Source organism: Pseudochaenichthys georgianus, chromosome 10 (assembly GCF_902827115.2).
Source record: "Pseudochaenichthys georgianus chromosome 10, fPseGeo1.2, whole genome shotgun sequence".
Taxonomy (NCBI): Eukaryota; Metazoa; Chordata; class Actinopteri; order Perciformes; family Channichthyidae; genus Pseudochaenichthys; species Pseudochaenichthys georgianus.
The window spans coordinates 13,372,638-13,391,076 of NC_047512.1; the positions used below are offsets into that span (position 1 = coordinate 13,372,638).

General features: G+C 41.2%; 1 protein-coding gene across 2 annotated transcripts in view; it reads left to right on the forward strand.

Annotated features, from left to right (window-relative positions):
• Positions 1-359: 359 nt before the first annotated feature.
• enox2 (ecto-NOX disulfide-thiol exchanger 2) overlaps positions 360-18,439 on the forward strand; it is a 149,723-nt gene continuing 131,643 nt past the window's right edge. For both annotated transcript variants that reach the window (XM_034093306.1, XM_034093307.2), the window contains exon 1: positions 360-479. In XM_034093306.1, the coding sequence (XP_033949197.1) occupies positions 458-479 (22 nt within the window). In that variant the 5' untranslated portion in view covers positions 360-457. The remainder of the gene's footprint in view (positions 480-18,439) is intronic.

Here is an 18,439-nt window from a genome sequence, read left to right on the forward strand (position 1 = left end):
CTAATTTGGCATTCGTCTCCGGAGTGGGGAGCGTGTACACTGTCTTCTCTTGTTCGCTTTGAGGGACTTGCCGATGGGAGCTTGGCTGCAGCTCTCTGTGTGAAAACGACCTCCTCTGTTGACAGTGCACTAGTGCCTGAGCTCGACTTCACAGCAGACCGACAAAGCAGGAGTTTTGTCAGCTACTGTACAGCGCCCACCGACACAACCTGAACAGTTCGCCCGCACTCCGCATGTGTCTGAAGCGAACAAGTTCTTCTACAGCCGCGAACCGGGCACGTCGCGAGGGCGGGCTCCCGTGCCGTAGCTAAAAGGTCCCGCTTCGGCTGGCGGCTCTCATTGCAGTCCAGTCTGCCGAGCGGAGCGGACTGACTGAGGGACCAGCCCCGTCTCCATTCAAGGATTTTACTTCGTACACTTCGTCCTACAGCCGACGCCACCTCGCCATCTGTGGACAATGTTTCTCTTGCAGTACACAGGTACATGTCTCACTTTTTATCCTGCACGTAAATACGGGCTTTTATTTCAGCAGTGAATTGATTTTCTCTCCACTCTCACCGTCAATTCATACTTGTGTTGCTGCAGGCTACAGACGGCAGTTACTGCACGAGTTGTTTGGCGTTTTGCCGAATTTTATCGCCCATCTTCGCGTTGTTTAATACAAGTTATAACAGCAAGCGAGGAGGTTTTTCCTGCTGTGTTTAGTCCGTAATTGTCGGGCGTATACCAGCTGTTGAGACTGCATTAGAAGAGCCGTGCTGCCTCGCTCCACTGTGGCACGGTTGCTTTTTCGAGTGTCTCAGCACTTGATGTGCCATGGTGTGCTTTATGGTGATAAATGATCATATATCTTGTCCTGTACACATTTTACACTTGCATATCATTTCAATAGACACAAGCGGTAACTGTTTTCTTGACTGACACACGCGTACTGCAATTTTTTATGGATGAAGTTTTTCAGAATAGATTTGATCCATGCTGAAGCCGGATTACTGCTATTGAAATGACTATTTTTCAAATCCTAGTCAATCCGGTTTATATTCTATGGGCAGCATTATGGATCTCTGTGAGTCACATTGTGGTGGATAGGCCTATCATGCAGGGGCAGTTGTTTGCTGTATAAGTTGTTTAGTGTATTTGCTCTGACGTCCAACTATTAGGATTTTCGTGTCATTTATTCCCGAATAGCCACTACAGGGAAATAGCTGGATTTAAATGGGACATTTCCTCCGGGCTCACAGGATCTAATTAAGCGAGGATGCTGTTTGAACTCTCACATTAACCTGCTTACGCTGCTTTATTCTTGCACTCCGTTTACCAGCTTCCTCTGTTTATAGTCAGGGTAAATGTGCCTCTGATGTCCCACAGCTTCTCTGTTGATGTGTTCGTAGCCTTTGCTACTTTCCTATAGCACATAAAAGCAATGACTTGTCAAAAATGACTCGTGGAATGAATTTGTCAACGCAGTGAATATACTGACTAAAAATATACTGAAACCACTTTGTTTGCTTGTCACTCCTTTCATCCTTTTGGAATTGTAGTCTTATGAACTTTAACTAACATATAGTAAAGATGCTTATAAGCACAGTAAGGTTGAATTCATTTGGAAATGAAGCATTTTGTTTGGCTAAATGCTGTCAAGTGCAGTTAATAGAATCACTCAACAATGCATGACTTATAATAAATGTAAAAATATAACATATAGTCTGATAAAACATGTAGTTTAGGATGGATATTGACCTTGTGCCTTTGTCCAGAGGATGAAAGTTAGTTTATATTTGTGATCTGGTTAAAAGGTATGTTACACTAGTGTTTTTCTTGCGCAGACATAATGGATCAGATTCTCCTCTATTTCCTTCCCTTCCAGACGCACAAACATGCTTTGAATCAAATTGAGTGAATGGGAGAGAGTGCCTCCCTATGACCACTGGGAGAGAAAAGGTATATCAGACCTTGTGACAGCCATTTACCTCCACACTGCACTAGTCCTCTGATCCATTGGCAGAGCATCCTTAGATTGCCTTTAATGATGCGAGGGAGGGGGGCACTTTTCTTAGATCTGTCAGTAAGGAGAGAGTTAAAGGTTGTACATGGAGTGCTTGAAAAGGATCTTAACTATTTCAGCTCTCTTTGGCATAGCATGATAGTGCTCCAGAGCAAATTTAAGGATGAATAGAGAGTGTACTACTGTAGAATAACAGGATATTTGGCAGCTTTGGAGACTCGCTACATTTTAATTGGTTGATGAATGACAATTTATGGTAACTTAGTGGGATTTTAATAGTAGTATCTGTCAAGGAAAAAAAACTAAACAAAAGTTGACAACAAATAAAAAACAATTAAATGAAAAATCTGAGTCATAGATTACCCTTAAATACCAGTTTTGCATAATTAAGTGGTCTTATAGGAGCCTGAATAAGTGGAGTTGTATTTTTCAGTCTGACGTACAGAATTGGAAGAGGGTGGATCCATAATCACTATAAACAGTACAGCTTATTATTCTGTTTAAAATACAGCCATATACAGGAAACTCGGTTTGTTTTAGGACATAAAAGGGATGAATTGCCACCCTGACAAACACAGCATTGTAACTCTAATCCTGCCAGACAACATTTACATAATAATGTAATAATAATGTGCCTATTTATTTGATAGTGAACATCATTCTTAATGCTGAACGTAGGCTAATATGTGTTTGCTCGCTAGCAATGATTATTTATTAGGGCTGTCAGTCGATTAAAATATTTAATCGCGATTAATCGCATGATTGTCCATAGTTAATCGCGATTAATCGCAAATTAATCGCACATTTTTTATCTGTTCTAAATGTACCTTAGAGGAATATTTTTCAAGTTTTTAATATTCTTATCAACATATGAGTGGACAAATATGCTTTATGCCAATGTTTATTATCATTTGAACAATGACAAATATTCTCATGAATATTAAACACAACAACCTCTGAACATTACAAATATTCGCCTCAATTCAACCTGGAACCTCTCATACAATAATACAATACAAATGGTGTGTGTGTGTGCGTGTGCGTGCGTGTGTGTGATGGATCGTTGGAGCTATGTGCAACTCAAGGCATATGCTCGAACGGGAGCTGCCTGGACGCTGCAATTATGTTGCTGCAATCATGAGTGTGCTGACTTCTCGTACAATGTCCCGCTGTCTGGCTTCCTGCATAAAGTCAAGTGCTCGGCGCAGTTGTGTGGATAGAGCGCTCCTCTGTTTTCATTTAAACAGCTCCTTATATCCGTTAGCGCAGCTAGCTAGCACCAGATGCTAACAACAACAATGCACGTTGTTCGCTCGCTCGCTCGGGCCACACATACACACACCCTCCCGGTCCTCCCGATGGCCAGTCGGTGCCTGCCGGTGAGCGTGGAAGTGTGGTCTGCCACAAGCGGGCGACAGGAGCGGGGCTGTCAGCATCAGCTTTTAGATGGTATTTTAAACTCGATGCGCTCTGAAACTACAGGGCGGCCGAGGAAAAAAATACACATGCGTTAATCGCGTTAAAATAATTAGTGGCGTTAATTTTTTTTGCTGTCAAGTTAACGCGTTATTAACGCGTTAACTTGACAGCCCTATTTATTTATATAATGTTATAGTTATCAAGAACCAGGACAAATAATATGCCAAGTGAATGGAGACCAGCTAATGTATTTGTCTGTGTGTTACAATGACAATCACAAGCAATTCACTTGTCAAGAAGATAACACAGTTTGCCTTTATTTCATCCACCCTTGATACCAACTCCCAGAGCTGTTCACTGTCTGCGCCTGGCCTTATGTATTCAGCCGACTGCACAAAGATTAGGGCAAAGTTGTCTCCATTCACCAGCGTTCTTGTCTAATTTCCAAATTAAAAGTTGGCTTGGACCTGTTAAGGTAGATGTGGTATGTTACAATCCGTTTTTAGTAAAAGCAAGTCATAACGATCCATAGCTATATCGTCAGCTCTCCATAATTGATTTATCAACAAAACAGAGATCCTGATTGGGAAAATGATGTTGATGCTTCTTCACCCACTTTTTACAAGATGCTTGGCTGCTTCACTTGATGCTGTCTCTCCAGCGTACCATCTGTTGGGCTGATGTTTTCGACTGCTGGTGTAATAACTATTGTTTCATCGCCTCGCCCTAAATCTTTGTGTCAGGCTAATGTAGGGTAATGATGGTGGTTCATTTCTGTGTCTAATGCTCTGTTGTTAATGCCCTCCAGAAACCTAATTTGACTTGGTCTAATTGTTCAGCTTTATAATCACAACTTCAGCATTAAAGTAAGGCTAAAATGTTGTTCAGGTTGAAGAAAAGTATATTAGCTTTTGTGGAAGATCCCTGTGAGGATCAGTAGTGTCGGCAGCAAACGCAGTTCAACCTGCCATCTGGTATTGAGTAGCTAATGGCGCTTTTCCACTGCAGGACCTAGCACGGCTTAGTATGGTATGGTTAGGCCTTGGTAGGCCAGGCTCACTGTATGCTGCGTTTCCATTACAGTTTACCAACTGGGGTAGTAACTATAGTAACGTAGTGTAGGCGCCGGCGGGGGCGATCGGCTGTTCGGCGGGCGGAGCGACGTTGCGTAAAACTGCCGTGACGTCATCTTCAATGCGAACCACAAAAGCAAAACATCAGCCGTTAGCTGTTAGCACTCAGAGCTCACAGCTCCTTATATCTGTTCAGAAACTAGACAAAAGTTAAACAAGTACAAACCACAGACTGTCTGTGTCATGGTGAATACAGTCGCTGGTTTATTTATGTCTGTAGGCCGTTCTTGTGAGTATGGACAGAGCATACAACGTTAGCTTAGCCTGATCGATCCGATCTCCATTCAGAAAACACGTATTTTAAAAGGTGTTTCGCCTGCCGTCTGTCTGCAGACTTGTCAAAGCATTAATTCATGGTTTTTACTAACCGGTATCAGTATGTTGTTACTTCGGCATCATTTTGAAACGTGTATTACAATTAAATCACGGTGAAATATGTTCATTTTGTTGTAGTTGTAGCCCCCTTGCCAGCGATTCTCTCTTAACCATTCAGCAGTCGAGAGTGTTTACGTCACTAGTAGGGATATCCCGATCACCTTTTTTTGCTCCCGATCCGATTCCGATCATTTGATTTTGACAATCTGCCGATACCGATTTTTCCCGATCTTTATGCAATGCATTAAGAGAAAAAAAAGGAAAAAAGCATTCAAGTTGTCCCTTAAGGTTATTTTTTCATTTAAATTACAGTACCCAACTATCCATTCTATCCAACATGGATATAGCTTCTTTTTTTCACAGCAGCATTGGATCAGTTCAGTTGTGCAGCATTGGATCAAAACAAAATAAAGCTTATCAGTGATCCACCACAAAATAACCATGTAAACAAATTGAGTGCAGATAGTGCAGTAACAAAACAAAAATAACTATACTGGAAAGAGGTAGCTTGACTAGCTTCACAAGTTCACATTCAGTCACAAATAATAAAATAAAATAAAAATGTGGCTTGGTGCAGAATTCTAGCCTTAAGACTAACTAGTCTAGTAATAATGCAATGAACAACAGCAGCTTAACATAACATGAATAAACAAAGTATTATATTTCCATCTTACTGGAGTAACACAATTCAATAGTAATCAGCAGCGAACCACTTCAACACGTGTATTTCGGTGTATTCACGGCATTCATTTTGTTATTCTACAGTATTGTTGTTTTATAGTTATTTGTTAATGTAACCCAATTTGTGTTTTTTGAAATTGAAAAGGATATCGCATTGTGTTTGTTACTTTCGTTGCAGTTGTATATGTCTTAAGTGTAATTTGGCTTGGCTTCCTATTTGTGGACATGCTTTTATTTTGAAGGAGAGGTAGCGCTGTTGACAGGAATTTGTTGTTGCTTTGGAAACAACGTGACGGAGATTAACAGAGAAAAGTAATATACGATAACGTTTATGGTTAAGTGTTAGCACCCCCCGAAGAGGCACAAGCTCTTACGTTGATATTGGAGATTTCAATAAATTCAATTTGAGAAAAAAACGGGGGGGAAAATGAAAAAACAAACAATCGTATTAGATTGGTTGTGTTGAACGGTTCTTTCCACCACACGGAACCTCCTTCTTGCAAACATTGCATCTGGCTGTTACACTGCCTTCGCTTTCAATTTTATAATACTTCCAAACTCCTGACATTTGCTCTGTCCCGACTCCCGAGTCACCAGCTAAACGTAGCGTCTCGTTAGCTTACTGCTACTATTAGACACTGCGCCCACTCTGTTGCCAGATTTGAGAGAAATAAGCAACCGGGTCTGAAAACAAGCCCAAAAGAAGCAACACAAACATGATGTTGTGTAATTTTAAACCAAAACTAAGGCCTCAGGAAGACTTTAAGACGTGAACATGGTAATTTTTGTTTTGTAACATTAAATAAAATAATTTTTTTAAGGATTCCCGATCCCCGATCTTTTTCTCCCGATTCCGATTTTTTTTAAATCACGTGATCGGCTCCGATCACGTGATCGGATCGGGACATCTCTAGTCACTAGTTCAGCATATTCAGCCCGGTTGTTGGCCATGTAAGAACCTCGATTTTGTAGGGCCAGAAAAAAGGTGAAAAAGTATTCCTGAGCCGGAACTACCCCTAGAAAAGCAAAAGAAAGCGAGCCTGGTTTGGCATGGCACGGCACACTTAAACCGTGCTACGTGCTGCAGTGGAAAAGCGCCATAAGAGTGCTTGGCAGCCCGAAGACAACCAACTCTGGGGCTCCAACCATATCACTGACGGAGCTCTTCATTTCTAATCCCTTTCATGATAAGCATCCACGCAGGGAACCTTGAAATTGGAGCTAAGGACTTTGCAGCTAAATGTTCAGTAGCTACATGAAAGATGAAGTGAGCCATCAGCCTTATTCTGCATTTGCTGTATATGAACTGTGTGTGTGAGATGCGATTGTGTCTTCAGTGCTGCTGTGGTAAACCCTGCTGACAGTTCCTTTTGAGCAGAGGAGAATAAAGAAGCAGTTTGAAGAAGCTGGATTATGCTGTTCACCGGGGAGTTGCTCTACAACATTTCCAAATGTTCAGATCTGCTCTTGAATAATGACTTAAAATATGTTTTTATTTAAATCGTTGCTATTTTGTTTTCTCGTCAGTTGATTATTTAGCTAATCCTTTCAGCTTTTAAGGTAAATTACTAATGAATATATTTGTATAGTGTTTGCTTCCTTGGACATGAGTGATTTATGTCTTGAAGCTAAAAGTAAGACTCATCTTGTCATACTTCCGGACTCAAGGTTACTGCTGTTTGGTCTTGAGCATGTTTTACTTATCATCCAAGAAGTTTGAATAGAAAAGTTTTACAACTGCATGAGTGAAAACACATTGAAACAAGCTTAAAATACATATAAATGGGACTTTGTTCCTCTTGTTTGAGTGCAGTGGTAAAGTCTGTAGTGGGGATTGGACTTTGGACCGAAGGGTCGCCAGTTCACATTAGGGATCGACCGATATGGCTTTTTCAAAGCCGATACCGATACCGATTATTAGTAATCAAGGAGACCGATAACCGATATTTGGAACCGATATACATTTGCAGTAAAAAAAATAATCTTGGTGTCAAAATGTAGAATAACACAAACTCCAACACATCTCAACTAGGGCTGTACCCGAATATTCGACTATTCGAATATTCGTTCGTTGGCCAACTATTCGGGTTTCAATTTCATTATTCGGATATTCGTTTTTTTTTTTTTTTTTTCAAACAAAAAAATATTTTTCAAACAAATTAATATATTTTTCTAAATGTATGCTATTAATAAAGGCGAATTGCCATATTCTTATACTATATTTATACTTTTGAATTGCACTGTTAAAATGCGGAAATATATACAATCTCAGCCTGTGCTCCTGACATTGCATTCACTGTTCACAGTCACGAACGCAAATGGCACGCTTCACCTCGCTTCACCTCGTTTCACCCATAAAATGCCGAAGACTTCAGCTGTGTGGGACCATTTTAAATTGGACGACGGTAAAAAGAAGGCAGTGTGCCAAATATGTGATAAGAAACTGGCCTACCACGGTGGCACAACAACTCTGAAAAGTCACCTGGATGCTGTAACCTAGCTTAGCTTAGCTGTTGTGAAGTTGCCATGATGAAGCTGCTTTATCCACCGTTTAAACAGTAACGTTAAACATGATAAAAACGTGCACTTACTTTGCTTGGAAAATAGTTGCAAGCAAGCAACCGAATTATTTTTTTATATTAGTTTTTTAATTTTATCAGCATAGTGAAAATAATAGGAGTAATGTGGGAACATCTGGGGCTAAGGCAATTATTGGCATAAAGTTGAGTAGCTCAGCCTAATAATACATTGTGGCCATAGGTGCATCCCCACGCATCCCAGCCATCAACATCCTCAACAATACAGCAGACCCTACAGTTAAAAAAAATGATAACGGAGAAAAGAAAGATAGAGATAACAGATGCCATAGTACATTTCATCGCTATGGATATGAGACCCATTTACATAGTCGAAGGCGAAGGCTTCAGAAAATTAATGAAGAAGATGGAGCCCGGCTACACTGTCCCCAAACGCTCCAGTATTTTAGATGCCATGTCTCTGAAGTACAGCGATCACCGAGACCAAATTGTAACTCAGATTGAAAACTCAACTGCCGTAAGTTTTACAACGGACATTTGGACCACCTCGGTGCGTATGGAGGCGTATATGGCTGTCACCTGTCATTTCATAACTCGCGAGTGGAAACTCTGTAACTTTGTTTTGGAAACCAAAGTAATGGAAGTAAACCATACGGGAGTAAATATTGCAGAACAGCTTGGAGAAGTGGCGGACGCCTTTGCCATTCCGAATTATAAGCGAGTAGCCGTTGTCCACGACAATGCCAGCAACATGAAGCTGGCAGCTGAAATATGTGTTTTGTATCTTTGTTTGACTGTTCAGGTTGTAAAATGTTATAGACGGAATGTGGAACCAGATTTGGTCCCCGGGTGCTGCGCTGGGTTAAATGCAGAGGACACATTTAGTTTTAATGTTTGCGAGTACTGATACAATAAATACATATAAATCGTAATAGTATGCTCTATCTGCGCTTCTGCTTAACAGCGTGTTGTCAGGTGTCTCGGATTCGGAGCGTGTTATGAAACCTTTTGGGGGAAAAAAAAAAAAATGTGGAAAAAAAAAATGTGAAAAAAAAATGTATTAAAAAAAAAAATACAAATCTCTCCGCACCGAATATTCGAATATTCGCTGCTGATTACTACCGAATATCCGGAGCCCGAAAAATGGTATTCGGGACAGCCCTAATCTCAACACAACTTCTTTGAAATGCATTTAAGCATAGCCTATATTATGTTTAATTAACTTTTAAACATCTTACAACTGGTTTCCTCTCTGTGCCCTTTTCTTTAGTGCAGTCATCTGCAATGAGTTAGAGAGAGAGACAAGAAGTGGGGCTGCAGGCTGACATGCTTAACTAACAATAATGCTTAATTTATTATATCTGTCTATCTAGCATGTTTTGCAAACTATTAAAAGTGAGGCTATTACAGTAGACCTAACGTTAGTCTAGTAGCCTCACTTCTAATATGTTGCTAAACATTTGCTAGATACATGTTGGCTAGCTAATGAGCTTCACATATCAACCTGAAAAACTGCGAGGCTCCACTCCACTCGCAGCCCCCCCCCCCCCCCACCCCACAGTTACTCCGCTGCGAGACGCTGCACGCACCCTGTGTAACTGGGAAACTGATAGAATTGGATCATAAGATCGTGGTGTTTTTGCAACTTCAGCATAGGGGATAGGGATGTTTATTGAACTTCGGTTTAACACATGTGGCTCTGCCGCTCAGCGCTGCTGCTTGCTTCAGTCTGTGTCTGCGTTCTTTCGCACCTGCCTGTAATCTGAGAAGGTCCCGCCTCTCTGGCTAGCTCCCGCCCGGAAATCTTCAGTAATAGCCTATCAGATAGCGCTGTGGGCGGGACATTGCTCGTGTACACAGAGTGGTGACTGCAGCCAGAGAAACGGCCGCATCAGAGGCAAAGTTTTATCGGCAATTTGATAAAAAAAGGCCGATACCGATAATCGGTCAAATGCGGAATATCGGCCCCGATAATCGGCCAAGCCGATTATCAGTCGACCCCTAGTTCACATCCCGATCGGAACAAAAATACGGAGTGTGGACTGGTACTGGAGAGGAGCAAGTTCACCTCCTGGGACAATGCCGAAGTGCCCTTGAGCAAGGCACCTAACCCCCAACTGCTCATTGGTGCCGGATATGCTGGCTGCCTCTGCTCTGACCTCTCAACTGCATGTGTGCATATAACTGTGTGTATTTGTATATGTATGTGCATGATGTAAAAAGTGTGTACTGTGTGTACTGTAAGTACCTGTATAAAAACGCGTGTATGTACGACAGTGGAAACTGAATTTATATTAATAAAGGTCCATCTTATTCTTCTTCTTATTTGTCATATGACAAGTTTAGGTCTTGAAAGTTATATTTGACTAACTGTTAAACCAATGCAACTCAAAAGGAAAAGCGCAACATCCAACCTTACTTGAAATACATTTATGTTTTAGTAATGAAGGAATCTGTCACTTTTGTATGTACATGTATCTGCTTGACTATCCACCTCAATGCTTTAGGGATAAAAGAATACAAAAAAATAGGGCATTCACCTGAAAATTATGTTTTCCCACGATACAGTATGGATATGAGTTCTGGTTATTACTGTGGATTTTTTTTTCTCCTTACCAGTGGGGTCAAGAAAGCAACTAAAAGTAGAACAACTCGGGTGTGAATGATAGATCACCAAAGGGATGTGGGACACTTCTGCTGTACATCTCTGAAGTTAGTTACCTGTGTACACTGCTGCCTCAGAAATGGTATTACAATAAATGTTCCGCCTTAGCACCGGATGATACATTGAGCCACTAAATCTCACTTTTGTGTCATTTTGTGGTTTTCTTATTTAAATACAAGAATCAGGTTGCATATGGTGTGGATTTACTTGTGAGGAACCCATATTTATTGCCGGAAATTCTGTGACATTTATTAAATGTTTGCTTCCAAGAATATATTGCTGTGAAGGAATTGACGCCCTTGGTCCAAATCTGCGTTCCGCACACTGATACGTGGAACCTTTCCCCCATAGAGCGAATAGAGGAAGCAGAGGCCGTGGTTCAGTGGTTTGGACCAGAGGACAGTGGTGTCCACAGCGATTGCTTGTCTGGAAAGCAGCCATCACTCTACTGTAATAGAGACTGAGAGCCCATTTATATGGCTCTTACTTTGGGAAGAAGGAATGGCTTAAGGGGAGGGGAAGAAGCATGAAAACAGAATGGTACCAGAATCAATGGACAGAAAGTAACCAAGAATGCATTATTAATAGAGTGGTAGAGGTTTTCTATGCTGTCTGTCTTATCAGGGCTTTTTGTCTGTTAGTTACCGGCTGAAAACAAGTGTATTGAGTTATGTCTTCAAGACTAATACGTTCATATTCTCTGAACCTTTCATGAGAACTTGTCCCTGAAAAGGAAGTGGGAAGAGTTGGGGTAACCCAGCTATTTTCCATTTGCAAGAAAACATTTTTAGGTGAATATCACTTGGGGTGTTTCTTTCCATTTTAGATCAACAAACACACACTCACAGATCCCTAATGTGCAGAAGCTTTCATTGCATGGGAGAACAAACTCTCTCTGAAATGTCATTGGAACTGCTCTGAAAGGTTTGGTGTTTAAGCTCAAAGGAAGCCCTGTACTTGCATGTTTACTGCACTGAGCCTGGCTAAAGTCAGACCCCTGCTGCTGAATAAATGGAAGCCTTTTTCTGCACTCGGCACACAATACATGCCAATATTAGTTCATTTCTTTGCATCTTTCTGAGAAAATGAAAGTCTACATTTACGGGAGGATGATTCAACACCAGTCTCACATTTTGACTACTAAATGGGGGGGTAGTTTCAGTTGGTTTAGTTTTTCAATTATAGCGCCATGTCTATTTTTGGACCATTGGAATTCAAGTTGAGGTCGGCGTGCGGGTCAACTTGAGAGCTGTGTGTCATGGTCGTGGCGAGTTGAATTGAGGACAGAAATTCCAAGTTCAAAAGTCAGACACTTGACTTTCAGGAGGAAGTCGTTCATTTCCTTAAGCCCAATTGATTTTCCTGAGAGCCGAATAGCTTTGTTCGCAATCTTGTTTGTACCTTTCAGTACGCAATTTAGTAGCTGAATGGTAAATGACTTCGGCAGAATCATCGGCTTTCCCTGTAGAACAGACCTTTTTAAAAATTAAGTATATACATGTATAAACTACCCGTTAGGCATGCCTACCGATTACGGTCAATACATTATTTTTCTTAAGTCCGAACGATACATGACTTTACCCTACAGTTGAACAAATCTAAATCGCTTGCACAGTATGTGTTGAGCAGGTCATTTCACAATTGACTAAACGTGCTGCTTCTAAATGAAAAATGAAGCCTGACACATTCCCAGTTGTTAAGGAATAATGTGCATAAGTCCTGGATGCATATCCTCGTGGATTCATCTTCCTATTATACACACATGCATTTCCAAACATGTGGACTACCTATGTTGCAAATGTATTATCTTTTCAATGTACACACGGCATCTATTGCACGTCTGTCTGTCCTGGGAGAGGGATCCCTCCTCTGTTGCTCTCCCTGAGGTTTCTCCCATGTTCTCTTTAAACTGTGGGTTTTCTCCGGAAGTTTTTCCTTGAACGATGTGAGGGTCTAAGGACAGAGGGTGTCGTATTGTCATACTGATATTCTGTACAAACTGTGAAGTCCACTGAGACAAATGTAACATTTGTGATATTGGGCTATATAAATAAACATTGATTGATTGATTGATTGATTGATTGATTGATTGATTGATTGATTGATTTATTGATTTATTGATTCAGTTGCTGCATCTCAGAGGCAAATGTCCCCAAGATCACTGGCAAAAAATCCATGCCTTTATCTCCTTAACCTGTATTATTTTTCAGAAGTCTTTGTCAGCAAGTCTACATTTCATGAGTATAGTAATCACGTCAGTAAATCGGAATATATACCTCTTAATTGCACTTTGATTTCTTTCTTTCTCTCTCTCTCTCTCTCTCTCTCTCTCTCTCCGTGTCTTCGCCAGCAAACTAAACTTTTATTTTTGGCTTCCCACAGCCCACCACTTCCCTGTAGTGCTATACATCAAGATAGTTATTTAGATGATCTGTCCTAGATGCTGATTCTTGTTCCTTCTTGAGGCCATGGCCTTAAGGACATATGCTGACAACAGCTGACTTCGCATCATGGCACTGAACAGAGCCATTACAGACAGGGAGGTAATTGGATTCACAAATCAGCCATGGCTCCGGGTTTATAGTGGCACTGAGCTTCATGGGTCATATTTCAAATACTGGTGGGCAGTTTGTCAGACAGCAGGCTCTGTGGTAACGAGAAACTGGTGCAGGGAGAGTCAGAGGAGCATCCGAACTCTCCTTTTGCTTCAGGGAAATCCATGGAGAGAAATACAAAGATAAAAAGTGGATCCTGAAATGTCCCGCACAAGGTCTTGTCAAATATTAGCTCTTAGGCGCAATGGACTGAAACACTAGCGTTGTATTTGTTATTGATAGAAGTTGTCCTTTTCAGTCTCTTGACCTTCCTTCCCTATAACTTTCATTTATCTGGTTTCCCTTTTTGTGCTTTACGTACGACTTGTGCCTCTAAACCACTTATTCTAAACATATCTATTTCTTCTCGTTTTCTCCCTTGTAAACAAATAACATTTCTTATGAGTCACAGGGAGGTGTGTGTGTGTGTGTGTGTGCGTGTGCGTGTGCGTGCGTGCGCGTGCGCGTCACACGCGCGCTATAGGGGTGTAACGGTTCACAGAAGTCACGGTTCGGTTCATACCTCGGTTTGGGGGTCACAGTTCGGTACGGGTTCGGTACAACAAGGACAAGCAAAAAAAGTCCCAAATGCATTTTTTTTTGCTGTTATTTATTTTTAACAGTAGTTCAAGTTTTGGTGTGAAAATAAGGAACTCTAACATTTGGAATAATTAACTGTATTACACAGTTAAAAACAAACCACAAACAGTAACACACACACTCAGATGGCCATATTATTTATATTGGCTGATGTCAAACAAAAAGGTTAAATAAGCTGACCAACTAAAAAGAATGTCTTGAAAATATTAAAATAAATAATAAGAAAGTGTTTCAATCACAATCAATAAAAGGCAATACAGAACTGTATGACATCTCCTGATGTCAACATATAAAATAAATACAATGATAAATATAAAACAAAATAAAATCTGTACCTTTAGGAGCAATGTCTAACATGTGTAATTAACTTGTGAGTGTGTGAGGCCATTATGCCTAAATAAAGGTACTCAAGCTTTACTCTATTTTCAAGTTTGTCTTCAGAAAGATGAGTTAGTCTACGTTGTCAGTAGTGAGGGCAGATCTGTTGGCGGTAACTATGTCACCTGCCATCGAGAAAACCCTCTCGCTGGGAACTGAGACTGACTCGGATGTGCTTGAGCATGTTTGACGTGTTACCATTAGCATACCGCACCGCTGTCGAACAACGCAGACACACCGTCCTCGTCCGATCCACAACTCGCACCCCATCATTGTTGTAGTCCACAGGGAACCCGAAATGTTCCCACACAGCTGATTTAAAAGAAGCAGGTGGGTCTTCTAGCTCCTGTGTGTTGTGTGAACTCGCCGTAGCTACTAACTTTTCTTCTTCATGTATTGTGTTCGTTTTGTTGTGTTTTGTTCTTGTTCTTCATTTGTTATTTACGGGCGGCTGGCTTTTAGGCGCAATACCGCCCCCTGGATTATATATAGTGGATACTGCCCTGAGTGACAGACTTTTTTCCCACTCGTAAAAAAAGGCGTATTCGCCGTGTGACTGCATGTGCCGAACCGTGACGTCCGAACCGTGACGGTACGGGACGAATACGGATACCGTTACACCCCTAGTGTGTTAGTGAGAAAGGATGGGAGAAAAAGCTGAGGAGAATCTTCTTCCTGTCTTCCTCACCTAGAGCTGAAACATACTGCAGGTTTTCCATCATGCTTGTCCCAACATAAGTCAGAAAAGTAGATCGATATGAAGATTTAATTATTCTGTCCAAGTCATGGGGCCGCACCAACAACCTGCATTTTTCAGTCCTCTAGTGAGTGTCCAAATGCTTCCCTGTCTGACGAGCGTTGAGCTTTAGCTTATTAGTGTGGTCTCTGGACCGAAGCTGTGCTGAGAGAAAATTGGGCCAGGCTCCAGAGGTAACACGCTGAGTCTTCAAAGTAGCCCTGCTCAGCACAAGCAACAGGCAAACCAGGTGTCCCACAACATTTACCCAGGCCCAAAACATCCTCCTGGTTTTCAGTAGTCGTGTTAACTGATGTGTCTGAAGGGAAGGGGTACCCAAGGCTGTAGTGGATTTATACTTGTTTTTTTTTTTAGATGAGACATCTTCTTATATGGATCTATTTTCGATTTGTTATAGAAGTCTTGTCAAATAAAAACTCCAGACTCAAACAACTGAGAAAGGTTCAAAGTGCGTTTGATTTTGGTCAGTTGAGCTCCTAAATGTTGTCCAGGCAAGCTAGTCAATTATTCGGATCTTTGATTCGCTAGTCTCTCATTTCCCTCTAATCTTGATTTAGGCTTTTTAAACATTTAAAAATAATGACAGTTCTTCTGCTCATCAGAAACATGACATTGTCAAACTTCAATGTGGTCTACTGTCTTACATCTAAACAGGGAGATGACGCTGTAGAATAATAAAGTCAACTTTAACTTTTGCATTAATTGTTAATAAGGAGTTTGACTCCTGTTTTATTGTTTGACACAGTTTATTTCCCTATTGCAGATCATCATGCTAGTCAGAGTCTTGCATAGAAACGGGAAACATTTTTTGTTGGAACCTTGAGACGGTACTCATTTCAAGTCGCCAGCTCAGAAAAACGTTTTTGAATCAGAGTTGGAATGAAACTGTCAGCACCAACAAGAGAACCGTTTGTGATGGTGTGTGTGACCTTATGCACTCTTTGAAGCTTTATTTGTGTGTTTACTCTGTATGCAAATGCAGGCTATTGGAATTGTGAGATCTCCGCATTATTCTCTTCGGCTTCTTTAACTTCATAGTGGTCTTTATATGTAGGATTGCAGTTAAGGATTCATTTCATTAAAGAAATATCAACTTCACTAAACCCAAATATATTAAATAAATGTTTGGTATTGATTTATACTCAATAAGTGACTTGAACACATAATTGTTTATTGTATCAAAAATATTTAGTTTATTTATTTATTTAAATGTTGTGCTTATTAAATATGTACAGAGTGGTTTACAGTCAAGTCATCACAAATGTTAGTGGATGGAGTAATGGAGTTTCAGTTCAGGGCCGTGACTATAGTTGTTTTGACGAAAACAAAAGAACAGACTGCCGCTGAGAGTGTTGGCACAGTACGTGTTACGGCCCGTCTACACTACAGCGTCGAAAGCTCCAAGCTGCTCCAAGCTGCCCATTCACTTTCAATGGGGTGACGTCACGTAGCCGCGCTTTTTCGCCGAACTGAATTGTGGGTAGCAGAGCGAGGCGTCTCAGGCGTCCCAGGCGACCAGAAGTTGAACATTGTTCAACTTCTGGTCGCCTGGACGCCGGAGTAGCCAGCGCCAGCCAATCAAATCCCGTTTCCCAAAATCTGACAGCTGAAGCACTAGCCAATCAAACCGCGTCTAAGCTGGGAGAGATATCCCGCCGTTCATTTCTATATTTCAAAAAAAGTCGGAGGAGAAACTAACTATCGCCGTAGCGAATCACCCGGTTTTGTATGACCAGACCCTCTTCACCTACCGGGATACAAACCGGAGGAACCAGGCATGGAGGGAGGTGGCAGAGACAGTGGGGGAAACTGGTAGGTTTTCGCCTGTTTGGGGAGTTTATATATATATTGCTCGCATAAAATCCCCGGGGGGTTTTGCTTTGTATGTCGGGGGCGGGAGATTCATGTGATTGGTTGTTGGCCGTGTTGCTTGAATAAAATCCCCAAGCTCCAGACACGCCCAGCTCCAAGCTATTTTTGGAGCTGTAGTGTGGACGCTCCGTTACTGTAGGTAAACATCCTAAAGCAGACTCAGTTGCTACAGCTTTTCTTATGTACTACATAATAAACCTGACATCCACATCTTGTTCTTGTCACAGACATTTTTTCATTTTTCTTATCACATTAGCCATTGATAATATTGTGACCAAAGCCCCCAGTCTGCCTGCTGTGATAAGTGATGGATGGACAAGTGGCACGAGAAAAGACAGTTGAGAGAAAAGAGAGAACAGATGAGTCGAGGCAGGCTCAGCCAGATCATAGCCTCCGGAGCTTTCCCTTTACATGATCTATGAGGCTTAATTTGTTTGTGCTGTTTTGGTAATTAAACAGGGAAGGCCAACTCAGTAGAGTCAGGCTGTTGGCTTAGTCTCTTTCCCCTAATCTTCCCATATGACCAGATAATTAATGATGGAATGACAGGAGTGCCCACGGTCCTTCTGTTAATGGAAAGGATTCATCATGTTTACTCAATTTACCCTCGTTTCTTTATTCAGAGTTTAGCCATGGTGTCATGTCTGTGAGGTTTGGCATCTATCCAAACATATTAGGGCTGCACGATATTGAAAAAAAACTGACATCGCGATTTTTTTCTCCCCCTGCGGTATATATTGCGTTTTTTTTAACCTGTTAAGCCCCAAACTCCCGGCGGGTACTTTACTTTTGTTTTCACGACACTGTGTCTCAGGGGATCTTAATATTTAAGAACCTATTAATGTGTTATACCAGATTAACGGAAATAATCTTAGCTAACTGACGATACAAACCATTTTTACCAAAACAAAACACAAGTCTCATAAGAAGCATCTAAATGACCCCTGAGCGAAAAATGCTAACGCACTTTGGCACAGAACTCAAGATAAAAGTACCCTTATTACTTATCGTAGCTGCACATACAAGATATCCGATTAAAGCTGAGGTTCCACAGATTATTTAGGTATATAGTATCATCACTGAGTGATCCGAACTCGGACAGGGGAAGCAAACACAGACATCACAACACGTACCTTTACGTAGCTTCTAGGGGAGATGTCTCACCGTAGCTGTCAATCTGATCAAAAGACGTGTTCATTAAAACGAGAAAAAACGCGGCTGAATCGGTTAATCCATAGATTGATAATGTATCTGTGGCTTTGAAGCAATTGTTTATAATCCATAATTCAATTTTTATGTAAAAATCGCAGAGCAAAAGTTAGCTGCTAATGGTAGCCACCAGAGTGGCTGCTGCTTCCGGTCTTGGCTATGCGGCAGTCCAGCGCAGTATAACCATGTATAATAAGAACAGGTGTTCATACTG